The 18,168-nt window shown below is 36.2% G+C and overlaps 2 protein-coding genes and 1 pseudogene across 4 annotated transcripts in view; all 3 read right to left on the bottom strand.

The window, feature by feature from the left end:
* LOC141432199 (spondin-2-like) overlaps positions 1-18,084 on the bottom strand; it is a 21,753-nt gene extending 3,669 nt beyond the window's left edge. The window contains exons 1-9 of one of the 3 annotated variants that reach the window (XM_074093705.1): positions 17,011-18,084; positions 16,530-16,694; positions 15,606-15,811; positions 15,039-15,230; positions 14,079-14,294; positions 12,928-13,182; positions 11,745-11,961; positions 11,524-11,584; positions 8,918-9,077 (exon numbers count right to left, since the gene is read on the bottom strand). In XM_074093705.1, the coding sequence (XP_073949806.1) occupies positions 8,918-9,077; positions 11,524-11,584; positions 11,745-11,961; positions 12,928-13,182; positions 14,079-14,294; positions 15,039-15,230; positions 15,606-15,811; positions 16,530-16,694; positions 17,011-17,035 (1,497 nt within the window). In that variant the 5' untranslated portion in view covers positions 17,036-18,084. The remainder of the gene's footprint in view (positions 1-8,917; positions 9,078-11,523; positions 11,585-11,744; positions 11,962-12,927; positions 13,183-14,078; positions 14,295-15,038; positions 15,231-15,605; positions 15,812-16,529; positions 16,695-17,010) is intronic. The other 2 variants (XM_074093706.1, XM_074093707.1) reach the window with 2 other exon arrangements.
* LOC141432201 (tubulin-specific chaperone C-like) lies at positions 651-3,336 on the bottom strand (annotated as a pseudogene).
* On the bottom strand, positions 3,344-3,983 carry LOC141432200 (protein CEBPZOS-like). The gene is made up of 2 exons (XM_074093708.1): positions 3,848-3,983; positions 3,344-3,474 (listed from the first exon to the last, which is right to left on the bottom strand). Exons 1-2 carry the CDS (start codon positions 3,978-3,980, stop codon positions 3,344-3,346), a joined length of 264 nt encoding a protein of 87 aa, XP_073949809.1. The 5' UTR covers positions 3,981-3,983.
* Positions 18,085-18,168: the final 84 nt, after the last annotated feature.

Here is an 18,168-nt window from a genome sequence, read left to right as displayed (position 1 = left end):
AAATTTGAAGGCAGTTGAAGTTGAAATTGACAGTTGCCAACTTAAAAATCAAATTTATAATTAAATCGAGTCGACCAGAAACAAAAAATACATAAAATATAACTTGTTAAAAGGATGTTAATATTCCTTTTTAGGATTTCTAATCTTAAAACTTATAAAAAATAGTTTAATTCTTATTTCGTCTCATTCCGCATTCATCACTTGCTGTTGTAATTCTGTAACTTGTGTCTCATACCTTCATAAGTCACGGTCTTTGTGAACAAGACTAACAAAAAATGAATAACGAATACAGAATGAGACGAATTAAGAATTAAATGATATGCGAATGAGACAAAATGATCCTTATTTGTTGCCGATTTTAGGTATCCCGTGGAAACAAGAGGGAAAAATCTAATTTTCACATTGTATTTTGCAAAATCAATAAAGGTAAAAAAAATATTCGAGCAAACTGAATCGCGTACCTTATATATAACCAATTTCACTGATTTCTTTGGCAAATGTAGGACAAAGTTCTTCCCTGCTTGGTACGCGACTTAGTTTCTTTGACTGGCAAAAGATTCCAACCAAAAAAAAACGCGATTACATACCAAAATAAATAAAACTTTTACATCATCGTAAATTTCTTTATTTTTATTAATTGCTTTCCAATCTAGTAAATGCTATCTATGTTATATTATACCGTAGATGTGTAGATTAACTAAGCAGGTATAAATGAGTGATTATTTGTCATAATAAATGCTCCTTCATTTATTTATTATTTCAATAGTTAGTATTACGGCTAAGCAACTGCGTTTTAGGCTCGCAATTTTAGGTGTAGTGAAGTTTGCGTTACAAACAAGGTATAATCTCACTTATTTTAAATACGAAACAAAACACAATCTAACCAATTTGTTACCATATTCTACGTCAAATTTACGCCTTTTTTGTTTGTGATTATCCATAGAAAGATTGGAAAAGGTGTCAAAAATGCAGTCAGATTGTTATGATTTGCTTGGAATTTTTGACCATTGCTCACTCCAATCTGTCACTCGCTTGGATGGCTCTAAAATAGACCAATTAGGGGACGGCACGTCTGGTGCAAGCCAATTGAAGTCGTCCAGCTGGTCCAGTTATTGCGCTTCCTATCTAAGGATGACATGTTGAAATGTTTCTCTAAATCATCATATTCCAGGTTATATGGTGCGGTCCTCACCTCCGTGCAGTCCTCTACAATCCCTTTACTTGTAACATGCAAATAAATGTCACATTTAGTAGATGTGTGCATTCGAAGTTGCTGACATGCAACCACAATCTTGCAATTTGTGCACTTGTCGAGAACACTGAGGAAGTCACTGGGCCTGAAAGTATGATGCAGTTGTCAAGATCAGTCATGTGTAGTGTACCCAACACTCCTTTTAAACTGATAGTACAGCTCTTAAGATTACGAAGAGTAACATCCCTTTGGAACAACTCATCATTTTCTAATGCTAGTATTACATTCTCTTTTGAATCAAATCCAAACAACTTTTTCGTCCCACTTATTTTCAGTTTTTCCTACATCAGTCTCATCAACAGAACTTTGCTTGTGAGTTTCGGATTTGGGTAGCTTCTTCCTAGTAAAGCCGAATTTCTTGCGCGGTATATACCTGTCTTCCAACTCATAGCACTGCGTTTGCAAGTTTTGAACTATACCTAGATATTTCCGCATATTGAATTCCTTTAAGAATAAAGCTGATGTTATGACGTATTTTTGGAGCTCATTTAGTTCTTTTTTGATGTTATCAAAGTGTGATGGGAGAGTTTTGATGTCTAGTGTAGGTACTTGAGCCAGCAGGTCCTCTATGTATTCGGATTTGATTTTAAATGCCCCAGAGAAATACTCTTCATTTTCGTTGCACGCATCCACTTCCTCCCTAGCTTTATGAGCCTTGTGCAGTTTGTCAAGCCGTTGCGCATCCCTCCTGCTCAGTCTCTCTAGCACTGCATTCTTTTCATTCATTTCTATTTCTTAATTAGGTCTTCTATTTTCTTGTTTAAATCACTATTCTGATTTTGCGCGTCTTTTAGTATTTCTACAGTTTTATGTGCTAGTCTTCTAGTGTCTGTGTGTTTTGAACCCTCGTCATACTGTAGACAAAGAAAACAAAATACTTAGAAATTATTATTTGTATTGTAACTTATGCAAGATGATTATGATTTTCCACAATAAAAACATCAAAATGGTTCAAAACCTCGATGAGTTAGGTACATCCCATAATTTAGAATGAGGCATGATATATTAATACACAAAAAAATGGTTATTGAGTCAAACCACTAGCTATATAAACCCGAGAATTAAACAATACATGCTCATAAGCTAGTGTTTACAATAACTAAGAGGCTTCAATTTTAGCTACAAAGCAACATACAAACAATACTAAACTAACCCAAACATGTTAGTGAAATCTTTAAATAGCTGTCACAGCTCATGGCAATCCATGAAAACTAACCTTGAATTGTCAATAGAACTAATAGAGGTTGCTTCAGATTTTTGAAATTTTGATTGTACAGATACAGAAAATGTTGATTGAACAGATACAGAACTAGGAAGATATGGTAAAAGTTACATAAACATGTTGTAATGCAACTTTATTGACTGAACAGAATTCAATGTTGTGCCTATATTTGTACATTATTATTGTAACTTTGGCTATATTCATGTCTTTGTAGTTGACTGTACTTGTACGAAATATGCAAGATTTTTCTAACAAATTTCAATGAATCTAAGTCTGTTATGCCAAACTTACTTATTTTTTACTAACTTTACTTATAAAAAGACTTTAATACCTATTATATCACAAAACAGTTTTAAACAAATGTATAATGTGTACAGTTGAGTTATTATACTTTTGAGCTAAAATTCAACAAAAAATTTCACAATTACATGCCATAACATAAGTTTTTCACAAATTTTTGATCAAAATTTTACTTAAAAGTATAATAACATGACTGTACAGTCCCATCAGATATTTTGGAGCGGCCAAGGTTAAAAATATCAAAAATTAACTCTAATACCTTAATAATAAACTGCATGTGCCAATATTTTTTACCTCCTTGGCCACTCCGAAATATCTGATGGCAATACAATAAGTTAATATTTATAGTACTTAATGGAACAGAGGAATATTAGGATTTCTTTACTAAGTATCCACCATGCCTGTGACAGCTATAAACAAAACATCACAAACATCCCGTAATGACAAAAAATATAATAACCTTCTTAAGCAGTTCCTCATCAGGTTTGACCACTTTGAACAAGGCATAGCCTAGCCCTCCAACTGTCACCACCCAGAAAGTGGTCCTAATAGCAATGTTCATCTCACCGCTAGATCTTGCCCTCGCTGCTCCAGACCTTGTGGTCAAGCTCTCGGGTCTTATGGTCTGCGATCTTCTCGCCTAAAACGTAGTAGCCTTCCAATACCCAGTTGTAGTTCTGGCGCATATACAGGCGGAAATCTGATGGAAAAATTATTACAGTAAGTAATATTAGTCATGTCTACTATTGATTTTTACAATGACTGACTCATGACTTTCTTCAAATTTTGGTTTCTAAATTTGTATCATTTTATTTACTGGTGCTTTATAATTAGGAGCATATTTTCTCAATTTATAAACGAATACACATATATACACTATTTGTAGGCTGAGTTTAATGAACTGAATCAAGAATCAAACACACATGTTTCAAGATTAAGGCGAAATCGATTTATTCTTTTGCAAATACCCAAATACACACACTTAGTACAATAACAAAGCGAAAAGTTATTGTTTAGTCCAATGTTTCTCATTATATAGCTATAAATAGCCAAAATAAGATAAAATGACTTACCTCTTTCCGTATTTAGCTTAAAATACACTCCGTAAGAGACAGCAATTCCAAGTGCTTCGAGAATAAATACGGTTTTAAGGGTTTTGCCAATCCACTTAGAGTAAGAGGTTGGCTGTGGTTTTTTAACTAACATAATATATAAAAATGCTGGGAACAATGAGAATTTCCGCTTTATCGCTTTATTTTATCAAAATCGCGAAATTGTTGAGAAATGAACCAAATGAATGACCGACCCGAGATGACGTAAATAATTTTCTTTTTTTTACTTTCAGTAAAACGTGTTGGGTTGCTAGGAACAAAAAATAATAAAGCACTTAAGCATTCTCATCACGATCTTGTCGGTTGGCAGGCAAACACATCCTATACATACATTACATAATCTTTGACACATACTAACTTAGTTTCCTATTATCTAAGGGAATGTTATGCTACATTTACAACGCTTGCCAAGCTTCAGAAAGCTTTCACCAGCACAAGCATGTAAACGGCCCATATTAAATAATATTGACCCGGATAACTCACGTTTTAAATCGAATTATGCCCGAAACATGTCGGGTAAACTCGATTTAAGACGTGAGTTATCCGGGTCAATATATAATCGAGTTTAGCCGGAAACTTGTCGGGCTAAGATTGATTTAGGACGTGAGTTATCCGGGCAATATAATTAATATTAGTGAGTCTCGCGGTAGTTTCAAAATGTAAACGGCCCGTTTGGATAGGCTTACGTGAGCTTGCCAGCGCTTGCCGCCGATCCGGGCCGGTGTCGGTTTTTCAACACAGACAGATCAAAAGAACTTGCGGCAAGCGCTTGCGGCGTGTTTACTTACACGTACGTTGGCTCGTGCTTAGTGTCGCTCAAGAGATCACGCCGAACGGATGTACATATTAATAAATTTTAGTAACCATTATGAATGAAGAATTTTCATCCTTTTTCTTTAAATAAAATATGTCAAGCTCAACACAAGAGCAGCAGCAACATCAAGATCCACGTCTGCCATGCTTGCCTTGCCTGTCTGGAATACACTGACGCGCTGCAAGCTGTATAGGCTTGGAGTTGGTAGACGCTTGGTATGCCTTGGCAAGCGTGTAAATGTAGCGTTAAAGAATGCTGCTGGGCTGGATATCTTCACGATCTTGACTTACAAATGAACAAAAATTGGTTATAATCAGCATTCAGCAAAATCGGGCTGCATTCTATGCATGTACTGTATTTAGCTATATTCATTTTAAGTTTCATATTATTAATTTTGAATAAATTAGTTGTTTGATTTAATATTGCTTTTAATCGATAAATTTTGTAATTATACTCAGTTTTCAATTTATTAATAGTACGAAATACCGTAATTACTTTCGTTATTGTGTATGCGTACAGCACTTCATTCCTACTCAGATTTAACATAATAATAATAACGCACTACACAATAAAAAGTGGAGCCATCTGTTGTACAATAGCTACTACTAAGATAGTTCATCTATTTGGCAAAAGATGCCGCCAAGGTTAAGTCTAAAAGACCATGGTTACCATACAATAACACATAGGTTTTTGATGAAATCCTTGACAGATCGATTTCTACGCATCGAACTCGTTACAACTGTTTCGAGATCGTTGTCTATTTAATTATCCTATAGTAAATAATATATTATACACATATAACTATACCGTGAGACTCACTCATATTAAATGATATTGTAACGGATAACTCACGTCTTAAACGAGTTAGAAACACCTACGCTATGAAATAGACCGAAACATGTCGAGCTAAACTCGGTTTAAGACGTGAGTTATCCGTTACTATATCATTTAATATACTGCTAAACTTTTTTTTTGTTAAATGGTATAATAATTTGGAATTAATTAAAATTAACTAAAAATTAATTCACCTATATATTATGGAAAATGAAGCATTTATCTATTAGATTAACCGGAAACCGCTTTTATTAGAGAGAAAGCGCAAAGTTCCCATGGGCAATGGTCAAAATCGCTATCAACAGCTACCTGTTTATTCCCATATCAATAGAATCTAACGATAAGTACCTACCTAATAGGTATTCCAAACAAATATAACACCCAACTGTTTCTGCCTGGATGTAGACTAAAAATATTTTTACTAGGTAATATTTTTTAGTGAGTAGATAGTGTACACTTTAGATGGCAAGCATTCGGGTCCCGACATTTCGACAATCGTCTGGCTCCTGCTTTGAGTATTTATCTAGAATAAATACTCTGATAAAATACTCAAAGGGCTCCCGGCTCTAGTGACTACGAAGCGCATAATTTGAACTTCTTTTCTGCCGTCCCGCGGACGTTTAAATTATAAAATATCTACGAATAAATATTAATATTTATTCGTAGTAAAATATGATTATGACGGACGGAACGTTTTTCAACCGTCGTTAGGTTTCTCAGGAAAGGACGCCAGCAAGGAAAACTATATTAATGGAGAATAATAACTACAATTTTATTATTTAAGTTAATGTATTGTTTCATTACTACGTTACTAAAATGAAAAACCAATCACGCCAACTGGTGCCCGGAGCAACCTGTTGCTGGATAGCACGGGAGCGTCTGTAATAAACAAAATTAATTATTATTTAATCATTTAGGACCTTTTGCACGCCGAGTTTTTTAGTGCCTACGCTAGGTGGCGCGGGTGCACGGAGCGGGACACGTGCAGTTTTAGCACTGCACACGTAATTCAATTGATTTGCCTAACAGCTTAGGTGGGTGAATAACAATTCAGTATTGTCATACAAAATCTATAGGAGAATGGGGCTATCGCGAGTGAATTCGCCACTAGAGGCTAGTGTAGCGTGAGGTCTCCGAAATGTCAAATCTCATAGTTTTTGGGTGAGCTACGCGGGTTTCTTTATAATTAGAATAATTTAGTGAATATTTGCAATATCTGAAATTAATTATGGCAAATATGCGTTCCGGGGCAATGAATGTATGTGTTTTGAGACAGTTTTGTCTTTCGGAAACCTTTGTCCTCCCTTTTCCGAACAAAACGGGGACTATGCAACACTGTGGCATGCTCGATATTTATATGGTACGGTTTTCAGGTGTATTAAATATGATTTTAATCTAAACTTTGTTTTCACGCCGTAATAACAGACTTTGAAAGCCATACTTAAAAACCTCACGCAACAGTGCGCCATCTAGTGAGACAAAAAACGATAGCCCCTCATTGATTTGCCTAAAGGTGGGTGATATAACAATTCAGTATTGTCATACAAAATATATAGGAGAATATACCTGTTGTTTCTACGCAGTCTTCTTCGCAGATTTCGATGTCCTGGTCCTGGTCTAAACATTCCGGTGGGATGTCATCCGAACCCTAAAAAAAATTTTTTTGTCATAATATCGGTCTAATTGATATTTTTATAAATGAGACAGTATGTTCATTTGTTACGCTTTCCAGAAGTTTGGCGCCTTAATGCGTTTTCGAATCTTAAATTGTTAGCCATAATTATGTAGTTGGTGGGAGATATACAATTTTTAATCTTTTAACATCACATATTGTAACTTGGTACGAGTAGTTTGGATGACAGTAAGTACAGTCGGCAATAACGTTGATGTTATTTTTATTTGACACAAACTTTTTATGTATACAGCGTGTATTTTTGCTACAACCTCAGACTTTAAGGGTAGTTAGTGAAGGCCCTAATAATCACACTTAATTATGTTTTAGTAAAAAATGTACATTTATTATTTTCCTTATAAAATTTTCCTTATAAAATAAATTACCACGCAATGTATCACTACGTGCCACTACTTTGTTTTTATACAAAACTTTGCACTTGTTGACGTGAGAGCTGTCACAGAACGCTTCTCTCTCGTATCAAAATTATTGTACGCATTACATAGCGCTGCTCGAAAAAAAAATGAAAAATTAATTACACTGTGCTAGTTAATTCGAAATTAACAATTTGTTTTAATACCGGTTCACAGCTCTTTAAATCTCTGTCTGGTTGCTGTTTGTATATAGCCATATGAACAATGCACCTGTATGAATTTTATATTTTTTAACATACTTTAAGTTTAAGTTTAAGTGGTAGTGATAGGTATAATTACTTATAAGCTTCTAACGAGTAATGAGATGAAAATTCAATATCTATCAAAATGTCAGCCGACAACGGCATAACTCCCAGGAGACAGGCAGTGTTTCCGCGTGGAACGGCCAGGCTCAAACGTTGGCGGAAATGCCTTCTGGGGGGCTACTACGAAATTCAAAAATCGAAATTCGTATCGTACCGTCCCTCTCACTCTCGTACTAAATAATATTAGCGACAGCGGACGGCAAGATACAAAGTTTGAATTTGGCACTTCGTAATTTAGGCCTGGTCGCCACTGTCGCCAGTCGATACCAGGCGCGAAGAAATCTCTTTTAAGAGTTCTTTCACGTCTGTATCCTGTGAGCCTAAAGTTTCTACCTCAAACGGTGCAAATACGAACTCTGCCCTAGGCAGGCATATTATATAAGTAGATATTGATTTTTTTTTATTTACTCATACAGTGTGTTACCGGCAGTCAGCCTTTTTTTAAGGGAGGTTAAAGTAACGTTTTTCTGTAACTTAACCGTGACATAAGTTTAATTATTAAACTAAAATTCAGACTTTGTTAACTTTCTAACAAAATTATAATTGCCAGAAGCCAGAAATGTACAGCAAAGTAAATTGATAAGTCTTAATCAAACAATTTTTCGGCTTTCATTTACTCTTACTTATCAAATTACTTTGCTGTACATTGCTGGCAATTATAATTTTGTTAGAAAATTAACAGTGAATTATATTTTATTATTAAATGTATGTCATTGTTAATTTACAGAACGTTACTTTAACCTGCCCTAAAAAAAGCCTGGGTGCCGGTAACACACTGTATATTTTCTTTATAACACTTCTCTTGCCGTAGGTTAGTAATTAGCTGCGCTTGGCCTGGTGAACTACAACGAAATTCGAAACACGAAGTTCCTATCATACCGTCCCTCTCACTCGCGTATTAAATAATATAAGCGTCAGCGGGGCGGCAAGATACGAATTTCGAATTTTGCACTTCGTGGTACAAAGCCTGACCTCTTTTAGAGTCACACCATCCACGACGTGATATCGGTACCGCGTGTGCGCGCCGTACCGCTTCCCGTCCTCGCAGGGCCCTTCGCACGGCGACCAATCCTGCCATTCTGTCATCGGGCAGTTTTCTGGCGAGTCAGGGTCCGTCACCATCGGTCCTTCACTAAAAACGTCAGTCCGATTAGATCCTGTTTAGGTATAGTACAGTCAAGGGCATAAATATCTATACAACGGAATACGACCATGGCGTCAATATTGCGTACATCGACCTTATGGTTAGTGGCATAGGTATTTTTTACATCTTGGTAACGTAAATTGACTGTGCATACATTACAATAGCCTAACTAACTTAGAAAAGCTGAAAAACTCTGCAATTGTCATTACAAAGTCCAATACCGATTTGAATTAAACATACATAGCTAACAAATAGCTAAGAACCACTGCAAAAAAACTCGCATTTACGTACTACGTACGTTGCGTACCTAATAAAAACAGCTTCGAAATCGGTCCATCCGTTTGAGAGCTACGATGCTACAGACAGATAGACAAACAGACAGACGTTGGCGCCTAACTTAGAACACCCATTTTTGCGTAGGCGGTTAATAAAATCATTCCTTTAGCATGACATTGCGGGGCCACGATGCTAAGAAGTTACAAGATCGACCTCTTACAGGACTTAAGGTAACGGCGCTATTACGGGGGTATCGAAATCGACGCCATCACCGCGGCAATTTAAAATACGCATTTTATAATCAAACCGATAGATTTCTTAAAAAAAATATTTTACACGATAAAAGCTTATTTAGTCGACTCACGGATCTATGAGCGCTAGTGTATGTGAATGAATCAAAGATCTCGCAATTCTTGATTTTCCGAAATGGCACCGACGGAAGAGGATTTGCCATACTAACGCGTGACACCACATACAAGCAGACTCGAATCTTATTTAGTGTTTTACAAAATAGTTATGGCATATGAACTAATGTTATGGTTTTTAAATGTCTTTTTATAGTTTTGTACGAGTTCTGAATACTTTTTGTGTATTTTTTGGCCCGGAAATACGATTAAAATGGAAAATAAAATACAGCGGTGATAGGCGCCATTTTTAACTATGGATTGTAATACCGTGGTACACCACGGTAATACTTAAAGTGGTGATTTTGGTTTTTCATGCTTTATTTCTGGTATAAATTATCGTTTATATAATTTGTTACAGTTATTCCAATCTTGATCTATTCACGCTTTTAAAAACTATTTCCGTGGTATGAAAAGTATTAACAAACTCTTAATTTTTAGCAAAAACTTCAATACTGAATTTGTAGTTTCTATAGAAACCGTTATTTTGCCAAGTTGTTTAAATATTGCGATGAAATTTTATATTTACTTACCAGTTATGTAATTTTGGTTACATGCCAAGGATGTAATAAGTAATTTTTGATTTGTAATGCAAACACAACTCTAACCTATTCTTTTTATGGGTCGGAATTAGATTTTACAATACTCCAAATTAAGCCAATTAACGATGGTATGATCGCATAACCCTCGGTAATAGAATGTATGGGAATCTATTACCGACCCATTCAATTGTCTTTGGGTCGGTAATAGGTTCTAAAAGAAGTACCTATTACCGAGTGACATTTTATTTTTCTGTTAAAATAATTCACATTTAGGGTACCGTAAGTGCAGATTTTTTTGATAAAGTTGTGACTTTTACTCAGCATGCCATACATCAAACTATTACTGGTGGCATAAGCATAAAAAAATATAGTGGGCTGGATACACTATTCGAATCATACCTTAGTTTTTAATTTAATTTTCTCAAAAAAAAATTGGTGTACAATATAATATACAGAACCAAAGCCATTACCTTTTTTTAATCCCTCGGTATTAAGCTCCAAATCATGAGTCGGGTTCCTTTTACGATGGTAAAAACTTGCTGTTTTTATACCCTCGTAATAGAAGCTCAATTCGCGGTAATAGGATCACATCCTGTCCATTACCACGGTAATAGAAGATTTGGGTATTTTGATTTCAATAATTATTTTAACAAATACTAATAACTAAAACGAGCCCAAAAAGTTACGACACTGAAAGTTCAATAACCGCTCTTAAATAAAAAAATATTCTCATTTGTTAAGGAGGTTTGATACCCTTAATTTTTGGGACTCATTTGAAAATTTCCTTAAGTACCACGGTAATAGGCGCCGTTACTTAATAATTAAGGACATTCGCGAAGAAACTGAGTCGCGTACAAGGATGGAATCTTTTCACTGCAAGTCACGTTGACATTCCAATTCCACCCTTGAAAAGATTCCACCCTTGTACGCGACGCAGTTTTTCGCGTAATGTTATATTATGTATTTAAGTAGCTGCCAAAGAAATGACCAAACAAGTCTTGAAAAGGGTTCTATCTACATAGTCGAACACGACAAATTCTTGACTGCACGTTCTCATGATCAATCAATTAATAAGCGCAGGAAGCCATGCGAAAACAGTGTCATATATTCATATTCTCCTTCTTAATTTTTAACCTACTTGGAAAAAAGTGGAGTTGTTTTATGTTCCATTTAGAATTATACCCAAAAAATACAAGAATTTTGAATATTTACGTGGTTGTCGTTGTCGTTTGGGAACTATCCTCTCTGTCTTCAGTGGGTCCAGTTTCTGAAACTATAATGATTAAATAATTTAGCTAAAAATGTTATAAAATAGTTACTTTAGTCAATCAAAATACTTCAACAACTGTTTACTTAGTCAATTCTCGCTACACTACGAAAATAACAGTACATTGCACTTTAGCTTTAAAATCATGGCTAAGAGACCTAAGTACCTTCTGTTTCATCACCACTGTCGTCACTATCAGCTTCTTCTTCTCCATTCTGATCGTTATTTTCATCTTCTTCTGTAGGTTTCTCAAAGCAATTCGGGGTGAGGTGGTAAATGCGGATTAACTCAAACTTGATCCTCGCAAATGGTTTCACCTTGGGTACGTTTCTGATGGTAGCTTGTCTTATTGGTACTGGTGGCAACATTTCATCATTGGCAGACTACAAAAGAAGGTGGACACAAAATAATCTAAGCAATAGGGATCAGTAAGTAAAGTACTGAATAACTTGAAAGTACAGCTAGATATAAAGTAGCAATTAAATTAATTACTGTAGTATTGAAATAAATGGACGTCTACCAGTTTGCCAGCCAGTTTGAAAAACATGGATTTTAAAAACTACGCAGGTTTATACACTCCGTTTAATTTAAGGTTTGAATTAACGGTCAAATTGTAACACACGTTTCTCGGTATTTCGAACCCAAATGGACTAAAAATACCTACATGTACATTTATTAGCGGTATATATTACGTTTTTATCACAGAAGTTAACACAACTTTAAATAGTTTCGTTGTTTCATTTAAAAACGTGTGCAAATTTACCGTTAAGGTTCAAATGTTAAAATAAATGCAGTAAAGTGGCACATTCCTTTTGGCAATAATGTTATTTCCGAACTATGCCAAGTGCGAGTCACCGAATCCGTACAAATTTGCAGGTATCTATAAATATCTTGTGATAACAGAGCTACATACCCTAAGCAAAATGTACGCAGTGTGGGATCGTTTCAAATAGTTACTGACGGACAGATAGACCTTAAAAAATAAGATTGTCAAACTTTTCTCATTGGTTGTGCTATACTAAGTTAAATACTCCTACCCTAAATTTAAATTTCAAGTTTCTATGCCAACTGGAACCTATAGGTTTTGATTCCCTGGCAATTTGTATGGAAACATTTGATTGCGGCGACTTAGAAAGTTAGAAATCCAAGGGGCAGCAGACTTGAGTATTGGATATTAATTTCAACTTGATGCCCCAACATATGCCTAAGATAAAATGACGGATGGGAAAGACAGACTGACAGACGGAGAATAAAGTGATCGTATGAGAGATCACTTTTTATTTTACCAATTGAGGTACAGTACCATAACACGTACTTTTTAATTTTTTGTATGTATGGAAATTACTCACATTGAAATCTGTTCCTTTATCCGTTCCGGCGTCCATGGGGTATAAGTTCAGTTCAAGAGTAGAAGCCCATTTATTTTTGTCAGCAACGCACAGCTCCATGTGGGAAGCGCCAAGGAACCAGTCAGGGGAGGGTAGAATGGCGGTAACCAGAGAAACCAGGTGATATTCTTTAGTAACTCTGAACATAGCCGTGATGGTGGAATTTGTAGTTGCCGGCCTATTGGTTTTGATGATGCTTCGAATGCTCTGGCCGATCTGAAGAGTGTTCTAACATCAATATACGTCGATGATTTTACTGTTCGAAGAGGGATTGCATTAATACCTTACGATCCTAGAGCTGCTGGACTTTTTGCAATAGATATTTGATGCAGGGTGAAAATTTGTCCATTACTTATGATATTTAAACACAAAACACAGAACCAGCTGAAGGAATAGTGGTGATGGTGAGCAGTATTTAATTACTAAAGTTTACGCGAAATATAGGTACAGTTTCTTCTAGCTTCTCCGAGATGTTGATCTTGAATAAAAGAGGACTGTAGTTTCTATTGATATAATCCGGATTTAAATTGTAAGAATGTTACAGTCGTTTTGAATTTTGTACGATTACAAGAATGATAAGTAATTTTTTATCCAAAAAACATGCATTGTTGCTATACAGAAAAATATCAACACAAACACTCAATTTAACACTATTGAAGAAAAACCGGCCAAGAGCGTATCGGACACGCCAAAGATAGGGTTCCGTAGCCATTACAAAAAAATCAAGTAATATTTTTTTAAGGATTTTGTATTGTGTACGGAATCTTCCAAGTTTAAGTACATTTTATACCTTAGGCTGCTATTTACTTTTAAACTACTACTAATAAAAATTCTCAAGTGATTTTAACCGTTATAATTTTCCTTGTTAATTTGATATACTTACTATTCATGAACTTTTTCAATTTTTTTCCACCCAACAGTTTTAGATTTAATAGTGGGGGAGACGCTCGATTTTAGTTGAATATTTCGCAAACAAATCACTGAATCGAAAATCATTTAATGTCATAAAAGTAACGTTGTTTGTACCCAAACTTTCATTGTAAATTTTTTCACTGCTTCAAACTTCTATTCTAAAATTACTGCGTACTGATTACCAGCTCTAGGAATATTACCTTATCCTGCATGTCCATCTCAAGCCGCGTAGTATTCCCCTGTTCTGCCAGCATCTTCACACCATCGTTGGCCTCTTCGTTCGATTTAAATATAGTGTAGTCTTTGTTGTGGGATGCTCCCACTATCTCGCTAAACGAAGCTTGAATCAAACTCGTATTCGAAGTCGGGTACACCAAGTGATGTGTGTTTGCCGACCATAATCCTTCAAAGGTCAGCTGGAAAATTAAATAATATGCGTCAGATTTGAGAAACTTCGATGGCACGATGCAGGATGTTAGAGTTCCTATTGCATAGTTACATTGCAGAGTTCACTCCTATACTTTGGGATCTCAGTCTACGAAATAAATAAATCAGAGGGAGCTTGAAGGTTGTTAGCTTGAAGGTTGCAAGCTAGAAGGTTGAAGGTTTTTAAATCCAGGCTGAGGTGGTACGGTCATGTAAGCGATTGAAAATTGCCTTTTCATGGACACAAATAAGACGGGAAGAGAATCTCAAACCACCTGGATGGCAAATATCCAGAGGGACATGAGAGAGCTAGACCTTAGCGAAAAGGACTTGCTTATAGCCATAGCAGCGATAAAAATGGCTTCGCATGATTGAGAAACCCAATCCGTTCCTTTGATCGTAACGATCAAACGAGACTAAAAGAGGAGGAGTTCTTGGGCTGCGAGGATGTGTTGTGAGGAATGAGTTTTTCATAAACCAATAGAAACGATTCATTAACCTCGTCTCGCTCAGCTCAGCTGTTTCTGCCAGAGATGTGCTGTGCGAGAATAGGTAAATGAAGGGTTTCTATTGGTTCATGAAATACACATTCCTCGCAACCACTCGCAACACATCCTCGCACATATCTTTGGTGGAAACCAACTGGAAACGCAGCCTTCCCTGAGGAGTGCGTATTTAAAATTAATTGGTTTCTATACGATCATCTCAGTAAACTTTATACTAGGCACTTTTACCTTATATTTGGCGTCTTCGCAAACTTGACAGTCAGCGTTGACTTTGGGCAACATGTCTTCAGGTTTGCGTTGGTCCTCGCAAATCCGTTTTGTCAGGGGACCCTGGTTGTTGTAATATACCTCCATTTTGATGGCCACGTAGGCATGCAGCATCACACAGCCGTTGCCTTTGGGAGGTGCTTCCCATGTCACCTGGAAACAATCTGTTCAACAGCAGCTGGAAGACCTCCATCCATTAATCTGTTGGGCTACAATAAACAACTTGCCTCCTGTCTCTACCCACAATCCACTCTGTTCATCTGTTTTTTAGAAAAAAAACCTGGAAATCTAGTGGTTTGACCAATGGATTGTCATGCAGAGGGTCATGGGTTCAAGCCCGGACTAGCATCTTTCAGTTTTACGGAATTTATGTGTGAAATAACATTAAAAAACCTGTTAGGTGACACCACGGCTTAATCATCATCATCATCATCCCAGCCTATATACGGTACATTAATATCGCACGTCAATCAATCAAACAAAAATTGACAAACCAGTATTACCCAATTTGATATATGATGCACATACCTGAACAGAAGTTTTAGGCATGATGTGATTCTGGATGATACTGTTGTTACAGCCCTCCTTAGTGTTGTCGTCTACTACTGAAACTCTTAGGACGCCTGGATTCAGAATTCTAGGCTGTCTACCCTTTTTCTCGTTTTCCTTCTCGGCACCAGATGCTGATATAGTGAACCCTATGAACGTAGCATTGTCTTTTGTTTTTAGAAAAACTGTAAATAAAACAAAGTAGCTAGTCCGATTACTGGAAGTGGATGAAATTCGTCTTGCAAGATTTGAAGTTTTTTTTTTAGTTTATTACGATCTTAATTTTACAGCAATATTCTTTTAAACCAACGTCCGGTTGACGACAACGTCGAATAATGGTTATATATAAAAACCGGCCAAGAGCATGTCGGACACGCCCACGATAGGGTTCCGTAGCCATTACGAAAAAATCAAGTAACTTTTTCTAATGATTTCGTATTGTGTACGAAATCTTCCAATTTTAGGTATATTTTATACCTTTAGCTGCTATTTACTCTTAAACTACTAATAATTCTCAAACAATCTTAGCCGTTATAATTTTCCTTATAAATTTGATATACTTATTACTACCATCTTGAATTTTTTTAAGTTTTTCCACCCAATAGTTTAGATTTTAGAGGGGGGGGCGCTCGATTTGAATGAAAATTTGCACTTTAAAATTGAATATTTCGCAAACAGATCTCTCAATCGAAAAGTGGCAACTCCCAAATGGTTTTAAAAGACCTATCCAACGATACCCCGTAGACCTATCCAGCGTTTCGTAGTACATTCGTCATCTCTAAAAATTCAAATTCAAATCATTTGCCTGTCCTCACTCCACCGAGCTGTTTCCAGTAGAGCTACGCTGAGCGAGGATAGTTAAATGAAGCTTCTCCAGCAGCAGTGCTCTAAAAACCGTTTTACCGTCATAAGTATGTTCAGGCAAGTAGTTTTCTCCAATATTTTCGACTGTGAGGTAGTACCGGTTGTCTGGGGGAAGCGGGGTGGTTTTTATGCCGAGAGGTATACGATTGCACACCCCGTCGTCGCACTTGGAACTTGTTATAAGAATGGCGATGATGAAATAGCCTAATAGAGAAAAAAAACAAAAATCAAAAACCCTTACGACTGCTATAAAAAAACGAAAAAGAAAACACGTCTAGTAGGTAGTCTAGAATTCTGCTAAGTAACTTAAAGTTCAACAGTCTACCAATTTAAAACCGTAACCGGTGTAAAAATTATAGGTACATAATGGGTCCCGTCCCGACTGTTGAACTTTAAGTTACTTGACAGAGTTCATGACTAGACCACTAATTGGAGCAACTGGGGATCGAACCCGAGATCTTAAGCTTCATAGTCAGGTTCTCTACATTTGGCTATCCGGTCGTCAAAATGAATAACTTACCAAATATTCTAACTGGAGGAGGCATTTTTAAATTGTCGCGTGATTTTCATAACACTTTTTTCATGTTGTGACAGTTTGGATTACTGATGCCGACTGCGTTTAAAATTCTAAATATATCCTCGGCAATTAGCGTTAATTTGTATGACGCACTATTGCATCTTCCACACTGGACAAATTAATTATTCGAATCTGCTTGGCAGGTACTTTAATTTGTACTCTACACTGTAGGGTTTAAATTTGCTTTTGAGAAACTACGATATGGAATTTACTCGTTTTAACTGTAACCCTAAATGGTCAAATTAGGGTTAACTTCTGGACTTTTTTTATATAAAAACACAAAGTAGGGTAACTTAACATAATGAAAGGTATTAAAAAAATCCTGTACTATAACCCATATACATATATCTAATACCTTTAAATGAGCTCGATCGCCCTGGTACTTATAAGTGTAACCCGTAGCGGAGCGACTAATTATTAATACAAGTGGAAAACATTGAAATTCGAAAAAAAAAGTTTTGTATGGAAGTTGAGTCACTTTTGTGTCCTATTAGACTAGATAGAACGGCAACCTCACAGATTAGTTATTTATGCTGACGAAGAATTATCCTATGATTTGACGTCAATATGGTAATTTTTTATCTCCGACGCAAAAAAGAGGGGTGTTATAATTATAAGTTTGACGCCAATGTTTGTCTGTCTCTCTGTGGCATCGTAGCTCTCAAACGGATGGATTGATTTCGATACGTTTTTTTACGTAAAACCGAGTTTCCTTGTGGTTTTTAGCTATGTTTAATTAAAACTGATTGAGCCGATTCCGAGATATTGAACTTTGTAACCACTGAATATTTCTGTGACAGGTAGGTGGCGCTGGCATCGCGAGGTCCGCTTGACATTTGTGTCACGTTTGTGATTGGTTGAACATGGTTGAATAACTAAATTACCTAACCATTCGCGACTTCGCGAGTAAGACTGCAACCTCAAACGGACCTGACGACACTAACGCCATCTCGCGAGATTCCACCTGTCACAGTCACAGCTACCCATTAAGTAGAGTGCACATCGTTACATAGAGAAGTGCCTCGAGCTGTTAGGCCATTTCTGTTCCTCTTGTTCTTAGTTTTATCGCATTCATTTCTTTATTTTCTTCAAATAATAACT

The sequence above is a fragment of the Choristoneura fumiferana genome, chromosome 10 (genome assembly GCF_025370935.1).
Source record: "Choristoneura fumiferana chromosome 10, NRCan_CFum_1, whole genome shotgun sequence".
NCBI lineage: Eukaryota > Metazoa > Arthropoda > Insecta > Lepidoptera > Tortricidae > Choristoneura > Choristoneura fumiferana.
This window is presented reverse-complemented; position numbering and strand designations above follow the sequence as displayed.